Here is a 22,493-nt window from a genome sequence, read left to right as displayed (position 1 = left end):
CCTTGCAACCTTCATACCTCCTGACATTAGTCAGCCACTGTGCTGTCATCTGTCTTTGGTCTCTTTAATGCAGTGTGATCTTGGCTGGTGTCTGAAGATTTGTACTTGCTGGTGATTCTGCATTACTGCTTAAAATGTAACAACTTCCTCCCCTTTTTATAGCATTGTGTTGACATTTACAGGTCTTCAGTTTGCCTCCATTCCAGTTCCATTCTTGAGTTGTTTTGGGACGTTTTCTCTTTGAGAGATGCTTTTAAATACTTTTCCACCTGGTGGTGGATTTTGATGAATCATGCATTTTGCTAGCATTAAGCATTACCAAGGACATCTTTCCCTTGTGTTCTGAAATACAAAGCTTTCTCCTCATCTCCAGGCACAAAATCCATGTGTAAATTAGGTTGTGTATATGTAGCAAGATCCAGTAACTTGAATTGTGCTTGGTACATAAATGGTTTTGCATGATACTCTAGAAACGGCAAAGTCATGTTGGAGTCAACTTCCAGTCAGGCAGCAGTAGCACGTAAGAGCTCATTTTTGGTCTTCTAAATCCTCTTGCAAGCTGTTCTGAATAGCTTGAATATCTTCTAATGTGTAGGGTATTTCCATCATCATAAAAGGAAAATGTTGGTTTATATCTGATCAAAATATGTGTGCATTATAATTCTGAAGCCAAAAATCTAATTCTGTTTACTCTTCTCTGTGTTCCTTGCCTCTTGGACAGCAGGAAACAATGACCTGTTTCAGATTCTCAGTGTTGTTTAGCTAAAATACCCTACAACAGATTATTTAGAGACTCTCATTAAAATATTCAGGAATAGAAGAGCAAAGATTTGGGAGCTTTTGGTCATGTGGATTTGTGTGTGTTTCATTTTTACAATTTGGTCATTTTTACTCAAAGTTGATGTCCTCTCGCCCTGAAAAATACACTCCCAAGTGTAAAGATTTCAGAGTTATAACATTTATTGCAATCTTAGGTGAAGCCTGTATAGGTGAATTAAGTCCTGCTCTTTTGATATGTTATGCAGAAGGTTATTCAGAAATTAGAGGAGGAACTTCTAGAAACTGCACACCAGTTTTGGACCACTGAGATGATTGTTTTGTAAACTGCCTCTTGAGAAAGCCTCTCTTGTGTAGTTCTGCTGTGAGGCTCAAGGACAGGGAATGAAAGGTCACAATTCTCACTCCTCTGTGCCTTTCTCTTGGTACTGAACAAAGGGCAGGAGAAGGTCCTTGACAGTGAAGAGAGAATGAGTCTTCCCTGATAGGAAAACAGCTCAGCTGTTCCCACTGAGCACAGAGTTGGGATTAAAAGCCACCTTCCTTAGTTAAACAACTGCTCCTGTGCCCCTGTGCTTCCCAAAGGGACCCTATTTGGGGGTTTTCTCCCAAATTTACCCTATGTTGCTGACATCCACAGATACAAAACAGACCGTTTAAACAAGATTTATTAACACTGATTTATCTTTTTAATTAAAACAAAAAAGTCCTTTTTCTTCAGACACCTTTGTTGAGCCACAGCCCTGCAGACAGGGAGCTCTGGGCTCTCAGGAATAGTTACAGCTGTTTGGGGAGCTGCATGCAGGTGCACCTGGCTGCCACCTCAGCACAACTTGCCCTAGTGCAGTTTCCCATGTAAAGGAGAGATCAAGGCTCTTGTGCAGATCGTTTTCTGTTCTGTTTTTCACAAGAATGTAAGGTCAGCGAAGGCTCAGATTACATTCCTGCCAAAGGCTGTATGATAACTTTTATGTTCGCTTTCTACTTTTTTACAGCTCACATTTCATTTGCTGTAGCCCAGCTTTTAAGTTGAGTGCAAAGCCATCTAGGCTAGACACAAACAGTGAGATGGATGTTTTCCACAAGACATTTTTATATTTGTAGATGAAAAACCAACTAGTACCTTCGAAGATGGGCCCAGTAAATTTCAGATTCCATGTGAGATTTTTCAGTCTTCAGTACCTGAGATGCTTCTCCCCAAATCTTGCTGTGGAGGTTTAACTCCTTTCTATTTCCCCATACTTCAACCTTCTATTTTAGCAGCATGCAATGTTAGTTTAAAAAATTTTAAAAAACGGACCAGCACACAAACATTAAAACAAAGCCTACAAGAGAGTTTCTAAGCCAGATGAGAAAATAAATTGCAAGAAAACCATGGAGAAAATTACTTGACCAAGAGGAAGCAAATAAAAGGCTAGAAGTTCTTCTTACTGTGCTTGTTGGGAAAGCTGTAATCATTAGACAGTAGGAATCACTGACATGTGACATCTTTGCTGCTTTCATCCATTTAAAAGTAGCCTTTCCCTTTAGTAGCACAGTTGTTCTCCACAGTTAAGTATGGTCTGTCACACTGTGCTTCAGCAGAGGAATCTGGTCTGGGCAGACACACAGCAGGCAAAATCTACCAGCAGCTGAGCAACTTACACCTAAAATTCTATAGCAAAACACCACATTTGTCATGTAAAGTCTTGTGGTGTGCAGGGAGTTGTGGCCTATTTAAAAATAAACTAAAGTGAAAATGATAGAAATTCAACTGCATTGTATGCAGTAGTTCATTTTGTGCTTCAGAGAGAGATGTTCAGTACCAGCAGCCTATGGACATACCTATAGCTTTAGTGCACAGAGGGACAAGCAGCCATCTGTTTTAGGCTTCCAAGCTTGAGGAATGTGTCTTTTGTGAATGTCATTATGTAAGTGAAAAGTAAATAGAAGACGTAAATGTCAGAGGGATCCTAGCAAAAGACAAACCTCATGGACAATTTTCCTTATTCAGATAATTTTATTCTACCATAACATGGTTGCATCTAGAGGCTGAACAGGCCCTAGGTGAAAAGCGAGGAATGGGTAGTGTGAAGGATAGGAGTGGGTGGTGTGAAGGATTAGTGAGATAAGGGAAGAGGAGAGCAAAGTGGCAGGTTAGAGAAGAACAGAAAATGACATTGGAAAGGGCATAAAGATGGCCAAGGAAGGAAGGAATTAACTAGGTAGGAAAATAATTAAAAGAGTAGTGAATACTATAAAATAAATAGCTTTTGAGCCAAAGTCTTAATTCCTGTCCTGGGCAACAAGGAGGAAAGTGACAAAAGTAACTAATCCAGATTTTCCTGTTTGATTCTGTGCAGCTGCAAATAGTTTTTCATTCTGCAAATGCCTTTTTCTTTTTAAGACCAAATTAGCATAGACTCTTGATGGCATCCTTTCTGCTTCCTGCAGTGCCTTGGGCCCCAGGGCCAGGAGAGCATCTGCCTCCAACAGTAGCCAAAGATCCTGCTTTGCAGCAGCAAAGGCCCCTTTGGTGGGATGCTGCACTGAGAGCAGGGAAGGGTAGTGAGCTCTAGGGAAACAGCACTCATAAATCATTCAGCTGTTCTCCTTTTGTGATGTGTGAATTTGGAGGCTTTACACCACCAAAACAGATCCCTAACTCACTTCCTCCCCTGCGACATGCTGCAGAGAAGCCCCTGTTTGTACAAGAGTCGGTGCTATGGTGTTTATTGCCAGCTGGAGGGCAGCTGGATTGGGTGTGCTGACAGAGTGGAAAAATACCTGCAGGTCACCTGCCTGGAGTTGTGCCTGCACGGGGAGACTCCGTCAGTGCTGCCAGCCTGGCTGCCCGCCCTGAGGCTGTGTCACACCTGAGTCCCCAGCCTGTGCCTCCCGAGGGAGCGTCATCGGCTGTCGTGACCAGGAGTGTCTCGCTCACGTTTATGATCTTGGAATACCAATGACGGAAATAGGAGGATTGGAGGAGGTTTATGAGAGCTGAAATTGCAAGAGCTTATTTTGTCAGGGTGAGGTTGTAAAATAATTCTTCTTCGGTGTTGTCGTTGCTGTAGAACTGCTTTTTAACTCTTGCAAACAGAGAAATGCAGACAGAGCCTGAGCCACAGTGGTGCTATCAGCAAACTTCTTAAGAGGCAGAGAAACTGTGTAAGTAGTAAGTAGGCAGAGCCATGTTTTCTGAATCAATAACCTTTGGAGAACCACACTTTGAAACACGTTAATAAACATCCTTGAAGGTTTAGGAACTAAAAGCAAAGAATTAGGAGGTCACAAAAACAATTGGGCTGTGTATATAAATACATCAAAGTGCTAATGTCTTTTTAAAATAACCCATAATATTTAGTGGATGCATGTTGGCATCTATATCAGTCAGCTGCATCACTTGATCTGAGTGCTTCTACAGCACTGATGAGCCAATAATGATATAATAAAGCTGTTTTCATACTTCTGTGGAGTCTTGATGTCTGCTCTTGCCCAAAATATTAGATTTTCAGGTTTGTTCTACTTTAAAAAAATAGACTCCAAAGACTTAAAAGAAAACATAAGCAAATAAAAGTCATAATTTGCCTAACATAGAAAAATAGCATCACTGTATGTTTCAGAATATTTCAGACCATTATGTATCACCCAGAGTTTCTAAACGTTGTTTCCTGTAGTTTTGTGAGTAATAAAGAGAATGCATTAAGACTTAATAATAATAGAAGTGAGTCTATTTTGGGTGTTTGAACAGAAGGCACTGTACATACCCTGTTTTTTATGATTGCCATCTTGCTAGAGGACACAAGCTAGCCAAGTGACTGAGGTTCTTTAATTTTCTATTCCTGCATTGTCTGGGATAGAAATAAGCAAAATTCTTCTGCTGCCTGTCCATCTTCTGTTGACTTATTTTGCACCCTAATTCTGCGTCTTTAGCTACTACAGGTAGGACATACATCTGTAGCTGCCTAGATCTTAATTATGTTGATATTCTTTAGTCCCTCCATCAGCCTGAGCAGACATAGATAATAATTATGTACTGTCTTTTGCCTTGTTTAACAGTTCCAGGAGACGTTTTGGTTGCTTTCCAGAGATTTAAAAGAGAATTATCTGGGAACATGCCTCATTTGGTCTCTGGTTTTAAAATCCAAAGGGATAGGGAGCAAAGAACTCCCAGATTCCACGATGAGATTTCTGAGGCACAGAGAACAAGTGTAACTCGAGCAAGGAGGGGACAGAGAGTATCTCAGCTTTATGCTGCCTTTGGGGCACGCATGGCCACCTCTTCCAGAGCCTACTGATGCCTCAAATCGATGGCAAGAGCTGCTTGTTGTGCCCCTGCCCCTTTCCCTGCTGGCTCCAGAGCACAGCTCTTTGCTGAGTAAGCAGCCCTTGTAATTGCTGACCTTTGTCATGATCACCAGTCTATGTTTGGGTGTGCCTGCTTTTACTGGCTTCTTGCTCTGCAGTCAGCACCACTGGAAATGAAGGATCACAGCTCTTATCATAGGAATTATCATAGGCAACTACTCAGACTGAGTTATTATGAGTATTTGCTGTACTCATATTGAGCTGTATTGGGTAGGCAGTCTTAGACAGTGATAGCCATTCCTGCCATGAATATGCTCTGAAAAGTTCTTTGCCTTTTGAAAAGCCAAGAGGACATTTCCTTTACTTCCTTTAATTTATATACCTTGTTTTGGTCTCTGCATAATCCTTTCTTGTTATACTGGTTTATATCAATCCCAACACGTTTATATTCATGTATGTGACTAAGATTTTGAATGCAGTGTAGGAGGCAATTCAGGCTGTTGTTGTTCAGAGTTTCCTGCTGTGCAAGTAGGAGCCCAATTTGCCTTTCCATCTCTGAAAGTCCAGTTTGCCTCTCCTTTTATTTTTATGACAACTGTATGATGATGGACATGTTTTACTTCTTGATATCAAGAAATACTGATGGCAGAGAATGCCTTCTTTTTACATCAATGTGATAATTATTAAAGCCTTTTCAAAGTCAAACAGGAGTGTGTTTGGGTTGGTTCCACTAACTTGTGAACAGAATTGACAGCTGATAGATATGTGCTCTTCCTACCAAGTTTATGGTCAGATTGTGTATCAAAACTGAGACAAGACTGTAGACAAGGTTATGGTGGAAATGGTATTACCTTGGTGCTTCTGCCTTACATCTGCTACTCATATCCACAATAAAAGGGAGGGAGGGGTGAGGGGGGAACAAAAATCTTCAAGTGTTTTCTCCTAATTGTACTGTTAGTAAAAGGTGACAATAACAAGCAATATTTTTAAAATTTATTTCTGTAATTACTGCAATTGGCACAGAATACTGGCAATTCTAAGAATTGCATGTATTTTAAAATTTAAAAAGAAGCAACTATCCAAAAGTTTAAGTAGTTTTCATGGTATAAAATAGAATTGTTTGCAAACTGTGTATGTCTTCTCTGTTTTTCTAGGCACGTGTTCCACAAAGTCTGTGTGGATCCATGGCTCAGTGAGCACTGTACATGTCCAATGTGTAAACTGAACATTTTGAAGGCATTGGGAATTGTGGTAAGTTGCTCAGTTGTGAACTCTTCTTCCTCCCATATCTGAGACACAGAATAGGAAGAATATTTGTAGGAGAGAGTGGGGGAAATATGTCCCAGTACCCTTACTCAGAAAATATTTGGGAGTTTTTACAAATTTCTTTGGTGCTGATTTGTTGTTTTTCCTTCTTTCCCTGGTTGGTAGTTGAGAATATATTGTTACATTTGCATTTATGACAATTATCTACTGGAAGTATACTAGATTCTCTGTAATTTTCCTTTTTCTCAAGTCTCTTGAACTCTTTCTTGTTAAATTTACTCTCTGAATGTCTTGTTCTTGTGGTTTCCTGTAGGCAATCTTAAATTTGCACATTAAAAGCCCTGCCCTAGCCAAGCCCAGTGAGTTTTCCTGAAGCAGCTCATGTCTTACGGGATCTCCAAGGACTGCTTTCATTGACCAGTTCATAAAGGGATACCAGTGAAACCCCAAAGCAGATTTTTTTTTAATCTTTCCTGTATAAGGAAAAAATTACAAAGTAGGAGTGATGCTCTTTTCAGAGCAAGATAAGAACATATGGAGAGACTGTCTAAAGTGACTTTTGATTCAAGACAGTGAGAATAATCAGGCCTCCATTTTTAGCTGTGTCAGTTGCAAATTTACACATTTCTTAAGAAATAGTAGCAGATCTCTTGTGGATGACTTGTTTTTACAGTTAATAACATCCCTGGGTTTTTAGAAGAGGACACAGAATTCAGAGCTTGTCCTGGCTGTGGTAAACCATACAGGCATAGGCTATGATAAAGCATACTTGAGTCCCTTCCTTTATACCTCAATCCTTTCTTCTGCTTCTTCTTTCTCCTCTCCAAGAGGTAGAAGTTATTCGTTCATGTGTTTCTCTCCTGTGTAACCTTGGGACAGCCACAGCGGCTGAAAAAGGGGTGTGTGTGCATGGTTTCATTCAGTGTAAGTGTGTGCTGCCTGCAGAACATTCCCCAGTGTAACGTGGGGCTGTGTTTCCCCAGCCCAACGTGCCGTGCACAGACAATGTAGCCTTTGACATGGAGCGGCTGACGCGGGGGCAGCCGCCCAGCAGGCGCTCAGCGCTCGGCGACTTCGGCACGGACAGCTCCCTCAGCCTGGAGCCCCTGCGCACCTCGGGCATGTCACAGCTGCCACAGGACGGGGAGCTGACACCCAGGTCAGGAGAGATCAACATTGCAGTGACAAGTAAGTGTCCTCTGGCTCCCGGTACCATCGGGGGGGTGTCTGTGTGTGTCCCTCTGTGCTGCAGGGCCCGGGTGATGGATGTCCCTGCAGGGACAAAGGTGACCTCACAGTGTCTCTGCAAGAGGCATATGCTCCTTATTGGAACCAATAACTCTAGGTATGACAGTGCCAACACTTCCATTATTAATGGTGTATCCATTTAGATCAGCGTGCAAAGGACCCTGGATGAACTGAAATGGCACCAAAATAACCTTCCTGAGTTTGGTAACCAGCACAAGAAGCTGGATTGCCAAAACTGTTATTTATCCCTACAGAATACTTTACATGAAATAATTTATACAAATATAAATATTTTAACTGATAGCTATTTCTGCAGACATTTTTTCCCCTGAGAATGTTGCTACTGGAATTCTGACGTCACTTAGCAGGTGTTTTTTTCTTTCAAAATTTGTGAATTAAAGAAGCATTTGATGTACCAACATTTGGGTATTGTCCAAGTGTTTTATAACATCAGAAGATTGTTCTTGCACTGCTTGAAATCTCTTATCCATAAGAGCAGCATGGAAAATTTCCACTTACTGGAATTTACCTAGGATTTTTAATGTACAATAGCACTATAAATACAGTATGTGTGGAATTGCATCTGTTTTCCATATGCTGTACAGTCTCCACTTGATGCATGAATGGTTGTTTTTCTGGCTGAATTGCAAAAATAGACTCCATGCGGTACAACAGTCTAATTTTCTCCTCGTATTTTATGCATCTGTGTGCATCTGTGATCTAGATTTTTAACTTAGTGACAGTGGTTGCTACTGATATGTGTATACAAGGCAGTGAAACCAATGCAGTTCATTAGAGTGTTTCTTTAGGTGCTGTAGCAAAGTAAATGTTTCATTTAAAAAAAAAAAAAAAAAAAAAAAAAACCCACACCTCACCTCATGAAATATGTAGTCTGTATCTAGAAATGTCCTGATCTGAGATGGGAAAATCCACATACATAATCTGGATTCTCCACAAAGCCAGTAAGTCACTTTGCCATCCAGTGTTCAACCTCTGGCTCACCTTGCACTCAGTTGTATTGAACAAGAACAGATCCTTTGCTGTGCTGCTTCCTTGTCATGGGTGGGAAAACTGTAGTTTTCAGTTTTTACTAATTGCCTTTTTTTACTGTCTGTTCCCAGCTGTAGTGCTGTGTGTGCACAGATGGGATGCCAGGGTAAAACAAGAAAAAACCACCAACGGTTCTTTCTGATAATGTTTATAAAGTAAAGCTTTAGAAAGGGCTTTTGAAATGTTTCTATTCTATGGATGACACGTGCATTCTTTGATGCATGAGAGTTAAACCAAAAGCTGTATTCAACAACAATGTTTGTATTCTGAACTGCTACTGTATGCCAGGTTGATCCTGGGGAGAATTTTGAATAGTGAACATAGTTTAATAGATTTCTTTATATTACTTTTTATTAAATATGTCTATGTGTCTACCCTAGCATTGAAATTATTTTTCCATGGGTATATCTGTCTATTAAGTAGAAAACTCTAGTCACGTTTTACTGCTGAGCAATCTATCCTGAATTTTGTTGGGTTTTAAATAATATAAATTCAGAAGGGAGGGGAGGTAAAGGCGTAGTTGAAGTGTGACAGTACTTTGGGTGTGCTCATGTGAAAGCTTCATCTCACCAAACCTAACCCAACCTGACAGTCTTCTTTCTGACTTGGGGGTGGACAGAGTTTTCATTACATCTTCCCTTGATCCTGCATTTCACTTTACATTGTTAAGTAACTTTTCTTTATCACTAACCCTTGGGCTCAGCCAGGAAATACTGTTTGTGCCATGCTTTTTTTCTGCACCTCTCTCCACTTCTTCTTTGCTAGCCTTCTCCCGTCAGTAACTCTGTGGCTTAACCTCCTTCTGCTTCACCTCCTGGGGCCAGTCATGGCTTAGAAGCCTCTTGCCTTCCGCCAGTGGTGTTTGAGGGAAATATTGGCATCGCTTTCTCCCACGAGTGATTTCCTCCCTTTCCTTTGTCAACAGAAGAATGGTTTATTATTGCCAGTTTTGGCCTCCTCAGTGCCCTTACACTCTGCTACATGATCATCAAAGCCACAGCTAGCTTGAATGCTAATGAGTAAGTAAATACTCAGATGTTTCTGTGCGTTTCTGGTGGGTGTGTGTCATGGATAACATTGGGAATAAATACCAATAGGAGGCGGAATGTGTAGTTTTCAAGGAATCAAATTCGTTCCCTGCTTTTCTCAAACGTGAGTGTCTCTATTAACAGCAGGTTTCAGGGTGACATGGGAAGTCCCTCAGTTTATATTTAGCTGGATTGTCTGAGGAAATCTCTTTACTAAGTGGAGACATGAAAAGGGGAAAACAGAATATTTATGGTCAGTTTTTGATCAATGTTCTAGGTAAACATTAGATTTCTGCCATTAAATTTCTATGCTCGAAATTCACCTGCCAGAGCCAAAACTTACTACCAGCAGTTACCTTTGACAGTTTTCACCTCAATTTTATAGTCAAATTTTATATTGAAACAAATAATCCTGTGTTCCTAGTTGGCACACTTTCAGATAAGAGGGGAAAAAAAAAGATGTTTAAACAGAAAACTACCTTTTTCCTTTTAGGTGAGGGAGAGATGAAAGCAATGAATGCAGTAAGGTTTCTTCTTTCTTAAATGAAGGGATGCTTACTTCCACGCTTTCTTAAGCTAAATGGAAACCCCCAGCCTTCCTTCAGGCAGGCTGGACAAGCTGATAACTTTCAGTCTTTTTTTTATAATTCTGTGTGTGGACAATTATAAATCTACTCCACAGATCTAGGTACTTAGATTAACTAGGTACATCTAGTTATTTTCATGTAGGTGTACAGAATACCTGGGCTCAGGATATGTGTTTAATCTTAATTTAATTATTTATTTGGGAAGGCAAAGTATCAACATCTTTCTTTGTCTCTGAACATCTTGACACACCTGAGTTTCCATTAAAGTGCTGATCTCTCTACCAGAAGTGGGGTGAGATCCAAAGAAATGCAGCTGGGAAATGCAGCTTTATAAACATTTGCTTTGGGGTTTTTGTTCTTTGAGATAAGAGAAGGGGTTTGGATGATTTTTTTTTTTCTTATATTGCTATTTGGAAAGTATAAGATGGCCTCAATAAGAGGGAAACATGTCTAAGAGCCTCCAGTGTAAAATTTTAGGCAATCTCAAGCTAATGATTTTCAGGAGGTCCATAACATTGGTCATCAGGGATTTTTGATTACCACTAATTTGCAAATATTCCTCCTCTTTTCATACACTGATTCCAAAAGGGCTTCATGAAGAAAACCTTTAGAATTTCAAATAGCCCTACCAAATCTACTGATATTTTTTTTTCCATTTGTCAAAATCTTGAAGTTGCAGCCATCAGTCAGCATCTTGTCGACATAGCTGCAGCTGAACATAGTTAATCTTTAGCCCACCTGGAAAGGTAGCTCAGGAAAGCATAGGGCAAGATGAGCTGCAGAACAGGAATGTCTGCATTGCTGGACACTTGCACATCATTGGGAAGGAGGAGGAGCTGGAGCCCATGAAGTCTCATCCAGATGTGGGCACTGATAGCAGCTGCATTTCTGCCTTGCCTTGCAACTCTTCTTTTTGTTACTCAGTGGGATATGGGACTGTTTTTACTGCAAGGACAAGCTGCTGCACATTGGCAGGGACTTTGAGCCTCCAGCAAAGTGTTTTCACAGTGATGTTTCCTCAGTACAAACAAAGGGTGTGCTGATACAAGGAGAGCTCCTTTTCTGAGTGATAGGAATTGAAATGCAAGCACATTGAGTGTGTACATGAGACAGATGAGAAAACGTACAACCCAGAAACCAGAGCTTCACAAATCACTAATTTGGGTCACTTGAGGTTCTTGGCTGTGGCCTTTAACCTCAGCAGCTCTTCCTCTGAATCCTTTGAGATCTGAGCAGCCTCCACAAATGCTGCTTGGTTCAACTACTCATTTTAGACACTTTAAAATGACACTAATGCTAAGAGTTACTGTTTCACTGACACCTTCCCAGTGCCAGACAAATAACTTCCTTTGCTGAATATCATGCCAGATATATGGCAGCTCGTTCTCATTGTTTTTTTCTGTTAAACAATATACCTGCTTTTTATGCTGCTCTCCATGTAAAAAGCAATATTGGCATGCCCTACATTTCTTATGGTAGTGTTTCAAGAGGAGTCTGAGGGGGTTTTCTTACTGAAAAACAACAGTAGCCAGAATGAGGTCGATGCAAGTAAAAGACTTGAAATTCTGCTTTAAAACTCACCTAAAAACATATCCTGTACTTTTTTTTTTGCTATATCCTTCCCGCAGCTTAAACGTAGTTATTTAGAGCAATAGTTCTGGAGTTGTGAGTATATACATATTTAGCTGTGTGTATGTATGTTTGTGTGTATGTATAAATATACACACATGCATTTTTAAATAATTGTGATAGAAGTAAACATTGTCTAAGTGATAAAATAAAGAAGGAGCTGCTTTCTCATTTTCTCAAAATACCCTTGCAGTACCAGTATTAAAAGTTTTAGGCAGTGTTTGAAAGGAACAGAAGCAGCACAGTTCGCCTTGCTTCCTAGGGAACAATCAGAAGTTACTGTGTAAGTGGGGATTTAAGCCCAAGAAGCCCAAATGTTGGATAGCACCACTTAGGGAAAGTTTTCAGTAGCAGATGGAGTGTCCTCAAAAGCTTGGAAGTGCTCAAACCTCTGCTTGTCCAGTAGAAATGATGTGACAGCTACAGATGTCTCCTAATGCTCTGGCTTTGTATAATTAGTCATTTTTCACTAACTTACTTTTACAGGATTTTTTTTTTCTTTTTTAACATTGGCAGTATTAACTTTAACATAAATATTTTGTTCCTTTTTTTTCTGCCCTGCAGAGCAGAATGCTATTGAAGAAACGCTTTCCGGCCGATTGCCTTGGAGAGAGACACCTATTTTTATGCATCATTTATCGATCATGCAGCACAAGCAATTATTTAGTACATTCTATTTTTTCATAAAATTTGCTGATGCCAAAGCTTTGTATTAAAGAAAAAGTGAAGAAATAAAAAAAAACTTTAATTATGAAATCTTACTCTGTGAGAATTTCATTTTTCTTAGGCTTTCTGCGTTAGTACTCAAGTCTGAGAGCATTTTGGAAATTTTACAAGGTGCTGTATTTCCTTTGAATGATTTCATCTTTTCAGATCTCCATTATTCTTCATTCATTTGGGACACAAACTAAGTAGTGGAAATCTCATGCAGTGCCCTTGCTGTGATGCTACTCAAGTGACTTAAATGCCACTGACTTTATAAAAAGTGTTGTTAGCAATCATTCCACATCAACTTGTTAGAGGAAAAAGCTGGGTCAAGCTGTCAGTTCTGCTGTAATGGACTTACCTTGACTCCAGCTGAGAATTAATTTGAAATAAAACCATTTTCTCAGTTTCTTTTCCTGTAACACTCTCATTTGCCCTGAGAGCACTGCAGTATGATTTTTGAGGCCAGGCATTGCTGGAGATTTGCAATGTTGTGTCAAAACACAACTCATAAACCTTTTTTTTACTTTCACCCCACCCTCCTTTTGATAAAAAAGTGAAGCTGCTCTAAACCACTTCTTCCTTCCTAATAACAAGTGAAAATGCAGCGTTTTCCGTGCTGCCAGGTGTGAAGGCTCCTTTCATATCAATGGTGGGGGTTAGTTGTTGTTCAAGTTCAGATTGTGGAAGATTGATAACTCTCTTTAATGTAGAAACTCTGTGCAAGCATGTTCTTTCTTGCCACAGCTTCTGTACTGGTGAGGAGACAACAGAGGGAAAACATCTCCCCTGGCTGTCCTCACTCCGGCTGTTTCATGCAAGTTATGCAAGCCCTGTGTGAATAATTTCACAACAGTCAGTTAAAACACACGGGTCTGAGATGCAGCCAAATGCTAATGCCTGACTTAACGAGATGGGTAAATGAAAGTAACAAGTTGGGAAGGAAAAGTAATTGACAGAAGTTAAAAACTATTCTACATTTGGTTGTTTTGGTTGTTCTCGAATCAAGATGTAGAAAGTGAATGCTTTCTAATTTAATTAAATGAACAGAGAGAAGCAATTTTGCTGTAAGATTTAATTTTTTTATGTACTGGGAACTAGAGGCTTTAATTTAATTTTGTTTTTATGTATAGGCACTTTTAGAATTTAGGAACACAGCCAGCTGCTACATTAAAATAGTTTCTTAATTCTTATTTGTCCATCAGGCTTCAGCTGAGAAGGCAGCTTTTATAATAGGCAATGAAGAATGTGATAGCTTCAGTGCATTTAATAGAACTCTTCTTCAATGTCCTTGTGAAATTCTGAAAGAAATATGGAAACAAATCAATAGAGCAGTAAGTGCATTTTGAAAGACTGGAAAACCCCATTGGACTTACTCATGAGAAGGAAAAAAAAAAAACTTTAACATTCTGTGTTTGAGTGCTGTGTGCTTGTAATGTACAGCATGTGTCAACTGAGTGGTGTTGCCAAAAATGGAGGAATGTGGTTAGAGCATGATTAAGGGAACAAGATATGATACATGTTTTTTTCACTCATCTCTCAACAGCAGTACTAAAACTGATAAGTTTGTGCTTGTCTCCTGAAACAAAATTCCGTAAGTGCTGTTTAATGCTGTTGGGCAGGGACCACGTGAGCAGTGCAGTGACCCAGATGCAAAAGGCACCATAATAATTCCAGTTCATGGTTCTTCTTCAGAACTGCAGCAGAAGGAGAAGTTGAGTAATATTTGAAACAAAAGGGTTGACAGGACTTTTCAGTGCTTTTCCCTCCATGGAGGATTTAAATAACTCTGCACCATCTTTTCTAGTTTTTCTTTTGAGTCTCTAACAACTCTCTACAAAGTGTTAATAATGATACAACTTTTGATAGGTTACTTAGAGGTCAAGCAATCAGTGCATGTTTGTCTGTAAACGAAATAAATACATTCAAAGATAGACTCTACATCATCCCAGAAGCCTTTTTTTTTTTTTTTTTTTTAACTCTGGGTTGACAGAAGGAAATCCCCAAAGTTTTCCATAGAATCGTAGAATCACTTGAGTTAGAAAAGCCCTCTAAGATCATCAAGTCTAACCATTAACCCAGCACTGCCACTGCCAAGCCCACCACTAAACTATGTCCCCAGGTGTTGCATCTGTATCTTTTAAATACCTTGATCCAGCCTATCCAGATCTGTCTTGTGGAGCCTTCCTACCCTCCAGAAGATCAACCCAACTTGGTGTTGGCTGCAAACTGGCTGAGGGTACACTCAGTCCCCTCATCCAGATCATTGATGAAGACATTAAACAGGGCTGGCCCCAATTCTGAGCACTGTGGGTGTAAGTCGCCATTGCTTTCTGGGCTGAGCCATTCAGCCTGTTCTTAACCTATGTATGGTGCACCTGTCCAAGCCATGGGCAGGCAGTTTCCAAGAGAATGCTGTGGGACAATCCACCTGTGGGACACGGTGTCAAACTCTACCAAAGTAGAGGCAGACACATCCTCAGCCTTTCCTTCATTCACTATGTGGGTCACCTTGTCACAGAAGACCAGGTTGTTTTTCCTAAACCCACACGGGCTGGGTCTGACCCCCCGCTTGTCCTGGATGTGCCATGTGATGGCACTAAAATGATCTGCCTAATGGCCTTCCCTGGCACCCAGGTCAGGCTGACAGGCCTGCAATTGCCCAGACCCCCCTTCCAGCCCTTCTTGTAGCTGGGTGTCACATTTGCTGACCTCCTGTTAGCTGTGTCCTCCCCAGGTATCTGGGGCTGCTGGTAGATCATGGGAAGTGGCTCTGAGCACCACAGGGCTACCGCAATGAGTCTCCTTCCTTGCCTGTCCCTCCTGAAGAGTTTTCAGCCATCTGTTGCAGCACTCCAGTTGTGCCAGTCATCCCACCATGTCTGCACAATGGTAACTGTGTCTTTCTGGGTCTTCTGAGGAAGCACGTCCCTGCTTTACAAGCCTGTAAAACTCCAGCCTGCCCCAGCCTTGCTCAGACCTGATCTCTTTTATCTGAAAGAGCTATTTGAGATGTGACTGTTCATGCATATGGAAAGCAGTCACTTTAAAGTCTTCCTGCTAAGTTGGCTTTGAGGAAAGGGTGCTTTATGAAATAGTTCCACTCTGTTGTTCTTTAACTGAGAGGGTGTCTAAAACACATCAAGGCAGGGAGTGCTCTGATCAGATTTCCATAGCAAGAAGTCTTTGTTGGAGGAGTTGTGGAAGGGACTGCAGCTTGTGGCAGAAGATGGCCCTGATTAATGACTCGGGGAATTAAGATACTTTTCAGATAGAAAGGGAACACCGGGTGATATTTAATCCTGATGCCACCTGCAGGGCTGTCTGTATCTCTTGAGTTTTTTGCCTAGGTGTTGTCCTCGCTTTGGTGGCATCCTATGGTAGGTATAAAGATCAATTTGAGGGTAGTATGTTTATTTTCACACTCAATGCAAGTTATCTGAAACATTATTTTGAATCGTATAATGAAGAATAGTGGCAGAGAGCACTGAAGGATTCATTTTCATCTATTAAAACTGCATGCAACTTTTCCATTTGTTTTCTGTACCTAAGGGATAAATCTTGATCTTTCTTGGTAAGTGGAAAATAGGAAGAACAGATTCATAAGCTGAATTTGGAACTGCGGATGTTTGTACTTGTCCTTAAAATACATTTATTCAGTAAATTTATCAGCTGGACCGATGCCACATTTTTAAACAAACAGTAGCATTTTTCTGTATTAAGAGGAGCATGGCTGGGTCACTGTGCCCTGCTACTCCAGCTGTAAGCTGTGGGCAATGTTCCTGACCTGGTTAATGGAGCCCCTGAAGATTGAGTGGTGGAAAACACTGAGCAGCAGCTGAATTGTCAGCTCTGGGCTCGCTGCACTGGATGGGAGAGGAGACACTTAGGAAAGAATGAACAATGTGTCACAAAAGTGGTATGGAAGCCAAGAGATGTCTATCTGTATGGAAACATGCAGCCTCCCTGGAAGTGGGTGGCTTAAATTTCCTTTCCCAAGAAGGACAAAAATGTCACAATAAAGAATTTTAGAGGTATTGGATATACACTTCCTATTTCCAGATTAATATAAAATACGTGTTGTCAGATGACCTGTCTGCCTCTTGATTAAATCTCTCCCTCCAACCTGCTAGAGTGGAAGTCTGGGTGCAAACAGAGGAAATGGCAGCCTGGGCTGTCTGCTTCCTAATCCCATGTTTGATTTCTGTGTAATAAAAACAAAAGCAGCACCAAGCTTTTAGAATCCCTTTGGTTTGTTAGAGCGTTGGTTATACGTAATATTGCAGCAGGTGGAGGAAGGGGAGATGAAATATCCAATATTCACGGCTTATTTCAACTGCAAAATGAGACTCGCTCATCTAAAAGTAAATGATCCTGACCTGTAACACAGTCTTGAAATCAGTTTTATCTGGTATAATTTCAAAGCAGGTTCAGGGCTTGGGGTTTTTTTGCTTGAATCATAGAATCATTAAGGTTGGAAAATACCTCTAAGGTCATTGAGTCCAGCTGTTGGAGACAGACCATGATAATCTGGAAGTCACAGTTCCAGCTTTGTATTTCCTTAAACACTCAACATTTATTTATTTATTTGCTTTTATTTTAAGCATTACCCAATTTTAGAAACCTGTAAATTTGGGGGACAGTTCAGATCCAGAAAATGGATGTTTATCATGCCCCAACAACTGCTTCTGGAAATATATTTCAAGAAGCCCACTAGTTCCAAGTGCCTGGACACATGCTCCTGGCAGAGTCAACCATCCACTCCTGTGCAATATAACCGCTATTTTCACTCTTGTTTCAGTTAACTACAAGATCAAAAATTAATTTGCTTATGACAACTTCCCATTCTCACTGCAAATGGTGGAGTGAGTGTGTGCACTGACTTTTGTTTGTGAAAGAGCTGTTGTTTGTGAAAGTTCCATTGCCCAGCTCCATTTTCCTGCTGGGCACTTGTTAGCAAGGATTTGACCTGGGCTCACGAAGTCTGTGTCTTTTGGATGAGTGGGAAAGGAGAAAAGGGGGTTGGACAGTAGCAGCTGAATTCTTTTTTTCTTACATCTTCTATAAGATCTTCATTTCAGAATGGGGTAGGCTGCGCTCAAAATTTGGCAAAGAAAGGGGGATTTAAGTGGGTATAATCTGCCAGGGCTAAAACGACAATTCCCTAAGCATCTTGCTTCACTGATGCCTGAAACTGGAGGCACCTTAGTTTGTTGAATGCCTTTTTATGAACTTGGAAGCTTTTCAGTTGCCTCCAGTTTGGCTCATGTAGCTGCCTGGAGTATTTTAATCTAAGCAGCCTTGCTCCCAGCTAATCCCCCCTGGGATCAAGAAACCAGATAATGAAGCGTTTTGGCCAAGGGCCTGATCTGATGATAGATGCTTTCAGAGAGAATCATTTGTACAGCTGGAGGGCTAGGATTCTTGCAAAGACACATCTGTGGATTCAGAGAGCCACGGGAATGCCAGGTCACCGAGGCAAAAAAATGGACTTCCACTCTCCAGTTTACCAACAGCTGCGTGGTGCTTGTTTCGGATATTGCCAGTGTTGGAAAAGAGTCTCCTTGGATATGTTTAAGGAAATCTATAGGTGGCTGTTTGTAGAAGGTGAATCATGTGGATGGAGTTTGCTGAGCTCTGGAGGAGGTCAGGCTTCCAGCAGTATCAGTAGGATGATCCCTGGGGAACCCCTCACTCCACCTCCTTGTTCCTTTTGAGCCTGAGCTTGAAGCACTTTGTGCTGGTGCAGGGCACGGAGCTTTGGTGCTGACCAGAGATTTCAGGGTCTTCTGAGCAAGTGCCTACTTTACAAGGCTGTAAATCAACAGCCAACACTGAGTGTGAAACTCTGGCCTGCCCCAGCCTTGCTCAGACTTGACCTCTTTTATCTGGAAGAGCCATTTGAGGTGTGACTGTTCATGCATATGGAAAGCAGTTGCTTTAAATTGGCAGGAGAGTACACAAACAGAGGTGAAATGTTTTGTATGATTGTTACTGGTTTGTGTTGAAGGGTGGCTGTTTTTATCACGTGTGTTTGCATCCAGCACCCAGCTATGAGGATGCTTTACTCAGTTCTTTGGTTGTTCACGTTTGTTGCTAATGTGGTTTTGTTCTACCTTTTGCAGGCAGTCACTTCTTCCATCGTAACTCTCTGTCCCCTCGAAGCCTGGTCTATGAGAGCGAGTTCTCAACCATCGAGCCTGCCTTGGACATGTACGACGAGAACAAAACCTGAAAGGAATCCATGCTCCTTCCTGGCCCTTTTTCTGTTCTTTTCATTTCTCATTCCTATTGTTGTGTACTCTTTCCATGGATCTCCTTTGTCTGAAGAAGAGCTGCTTTTTCCAGAACACGAACCCGCCTTCTCGTTTGCACAGATGAAGACCAGCTGTGGTGGATTCTGAGGGTGGCATCTTTGAGCTGACAAAGAGCTGTGCGCAAGCAAGGTTGTCTGATGGAAATTGCTGAGTAACAGCAAGGGGAGCTGTGTCGGCCCAGCCGTGGCGATGCAGGAGAGGTTTTACGGTGGCCCTAAGAGTTTGTGATGAACTGCAAATGCGTCTCTTACACAGGCGTCTGCTGTTTCAAATTTTTTAGTTGTCCAGGTGGTTGGGCAATGTCAGAAAGGGAACTGGTTGTAGAGGAGATGGCCAGTGACTGGTAAAAGCAGTCGTATATCTCGGTCAATCCATAACCTTACTGTGAAATAGCCCCTTCTGAGAGGGACCTTCATAAGTGCATTGAGTTTCCTACAACCCACTTAACCCCGGACAGTGGCGAGCCAGTCTGACGTTCAAGCTGCAGAGAGGACCTGCATTTGCAGAAAGATTTCAAGAAACTTGATGCTTGGATTTTTTTTTCTCCAGTTTGATTGAAGCGGGAGAAGAATGGTATACACAGAATATACTTTTGGTCCTTCTGTGTGCTGAAGTCAAGTGAGTCTCTTTCTGTAGAGAGGACATTCACAGAACCAGCACTTGATCTACCTAAAAACCATTAGACTTTTTGAAATATGCAGGAATAAAATTAGCTTTCTTTCTCACGTAACTTTTCTTTTGGGGGGCGGGGGGTAAAAAATCCACCAAATTTTTCACTGAGGTTTTTTAAAAGCCAGCATGTTGGCATTACACAGAGAAGAAAAGAGGTAAGCTTCTTATCCCACTCTCCTGTTGAGATCTGCAACAGTTATTTAACAAATACCTTCTCTGAGCTGTGCCCTTTCCCACTGTCATCAATAACGGGAATGCAGAAAGCAGGAGAAGAAAGGAAAGCAGCTACTGCTTTGACACGCTGCAGGAAAAATCAATTTTTACCAGCATGTGACAAAAGTGGTGGGGAAATGGATATTGTTTGGAAGCTTCTGAGAGAACAATGCAGAAATGGAGAGCGAGAGAGGAACCTCTGGAGCTAAGTCATCCACAGTGTTCCTCAAATGAGCCGACGTGGAGGAGCGAGCGCTTCTGCTCCGCCGTTTCCTACCGGACAATGCATAGCTGCTAATGAATGTTTGGATTTTTCTCCATTGCAGTCTAAGTTACTGTAGGTGTAGAAACTCATTTGTGTCCTTGTAATGTGAAACACGGTTTCACCCTCTGTAAAGGAATCTTGAGAAATCAGTTAAGCCAAAAAGAAAGGTAAGATTTATCCTGCCATGCTTTAATTTCACCTGTTTTTGCTACAAGCAGGGGAATTTCCTCTCCTTTATAATGTTTTTAATTGTATAGCAGTCTGCTTAACATATATCCTTTTCTGAAGTGTGGTTCAGCTGTGTCTTTAACATGGATGTTCAAGAGAAAAAGAAAAACCCAGCTCTGTAAAATGAGGAAATGAGCCTCTTTGCCGAGCATGCTTTGACTTTCGTTGCTGTGCGTCAGCTTTATTTAATCTGATAATTCAAGAGTGGGTGGCGTGAAGTGTAGGGAGGTTTTTCTCATAATACCCACATTGATATTTACCGAATGCACTTTTATTGTCATTCAGCTCGCTCTGGAAATGCGCTGAAGCCCCAAACATTTTTAAGAGCACGATTTAGACACCCACTTTCTCCTACAAAGCAGAAGTGAAGGTCACAGGAAGTGCCGCAGGGGCTGAGGCAGCAGCAGGTCCTGGTCAGCATCCCTCCTCTGCTGGCGGCTGTGCGGGGCAGGCAGCGACAGCTCCGGGCACCGCCGGCGAGCCCGGGCACAGCTCCCCATCCCAGCCTTGTCCCAGCCCGGGCACAGCTCCCCATCCCAGCCTGGCTGAGCTGTACCCCAGCCGGGGCACAGCTCCCCATCCCAGCCTGGCCCCGGCCCGGGCGCAGCTCCCCATCCCAGCCTGGTCCCAGTCCGGGCACAGCTCCCCATCCCAGCCTGGTCCCAGTCCGGGCACAGCTCCCCATCCCAGCCTGGCCCCGGCCCGGGCGCAGCTCCCCATCCCAACCCAGCCTGAGCTGAACCCGTGTGGGACTCGGGGGCGGCAGAAGGGCCGGTTGAGCAGCCTCTGTTTTCGTAATTACATCTGCGAGATCAGCAGGGACACACGTGGGAGCGGCACCTTGGGAACGCAACCGCCCGAGGGGAAAATCACCGTCTCTCAAGGAGGTTGTGGGGCTTGTTTTTATCTGTGAGGGCAGTCAGGTTATAAACCCGGATCCCTGAGTGTTCCTGGTTAAATGCACATGTCTTGGTGCTGCCCCGGTGGGGTTTTGGGTAGGACAGCCTCTTATAGCCCAGAGTGGGGTGCTGATGCTGCAAGCAAATCCTTCTCGTAGGGGCTGCCCCATCCCGACCAGGGATTTCCCCTGAGGCCACCGAGAATGTCACTGGGGCACAGTTTCAGCACAAAACCAAACCTGATGATTTCTCAGCTCCAACTGAGCTCGTTTGCACGAGCTGTGTGCCAAAATATACAGAAAACTAGGAGAGGCATGGAAATTAAAAACTAGAAAGCACAAAGCCCCCAAAGACAAAATAATAAACACTGTCATTTGTATTTTGCTAAATCTTATTTGGTTTGTAGCAGGGGGGAGGGCAGGCTTGCCTCAGTGAAGATCAGGGTCTGGCACAGTGATGTAAAAATGGATTTGTGCTGTAGCATCTTGGATAGGGGAACTGGTATTTATAATTGACATCCTGGACTTGGGAAATCTTGCAACACTGGAAAAATTAAAAGCTTGTTCAAGCAATCAGTCCCTACGTGCGTGCCAGGACGTGCTGGTGCAGGCCTTCCCCAGTTAGTCATATTTAGGATGGGGAAGAGGCACCACAGCAACATAGGTGATTTTTTTCTGGGCTGTGCTGGTAAGTTTGAGGTTTTCCTTTTAATATTAATCAGTATATTAAAAAAAGTTTGATGAGCATCGTTGTTCTTGTTCTGCTGCAGTGGTGCTGTGTGTGGTTGAGTCATTTCACAGAAGTAAAATATACAGCAACCTACCAAGCACTGTAAGTGCCAGTAACTTGGAAAATCATTTTCAAGGTTAAAAAAGAAGTGTTTTTTTAACAGGAAAACATTCAGTTTATGACTTCTACATATTAAAAAAAGCTTTTATCTCCAAGTGTTTTCCTAAACTAGTCAAACCTCAACACTTTGTCTTCCCTTTCTAAGCCTCCTCTTCTATAAAAGTTTTGCATGTTCCCATAAGACATTTGTAAAATCGAGGTTTGCTTGTGTTCTTAGAGGATAATTGCCAGTAAGAAACCAGACTGTAAGTGTGTTTTTTACTTATAATACACAACATTAAATATTAAATTTGAAGCATGTTAAAATTTACCTAACGACCCTCACAATTGCTCCCTCCAGTGAGCTCATGTGTTGGAATCTGCATTGTCCCCTTGCTCTAGGATGCTTGTCTTGGCACCTGAAGATGCCATAGGAATAGCCAGGTATCCCGCATTAGCCAAAGAAAGACCAAAACCAGTTTAATAAAGAC

The 22,493-nt window shown here is 41.9% G+C and overlaps 1 protein-coding gene across 2 annotated transcripts in view; it reads left to right on the top strand.

Annotated features, from left to right (window-relative positions):
• RNF130 (ring finger protein 130) overlaps positions 1-20,734 on the top strand; it is a 49,176-nt gene extending 28,442 nt beyond the window's left edge. The window contains exons 6-9 of one of the 2 annotated variants that reach the window (XM_083871610.1): positions 6,222-6,318; positions 7,317-7,521; positions 9,557-9,650; positions 12,440-12,640. In XM_083871610.1, coding sequence (XP_083727736.1) covers positions 6,222-6,318; positions 7,317-7,521; positions 9,557-9,650; positions 12,440-12,455 — 412 coding nt within the window. In that variant the 3' untranslated portion in view covers positions 12,456-12,640. Of the gene's footprint in view, positions 1-6,221; positions 6,319-7,316; positions 7,522-9,556; positions 9,651-12,439; positions 12,641-18,705 lie in introns of those variants that run through there. The other variant, XM_083871611.1, reaches the window with a different exon arrangement.
• Positions 20,735-22,493: the final 1,759 nt, after the last annotated feature.

The sequence above is a fragment of the Zosterops lateralis genome (genome assembly GCF_965231275.1).
Source record: "Zosterops lateralis genome assembly, chromosome: 14".
NCBI lineage: Eukaryota > Metazoa > Chordata > Aves > Passeriformes > Zosteropidae > Zosterops > Zosterops lateralis.
This window is presented reverse-complemented; position numbering and strand designations above follow the sequence as displayed.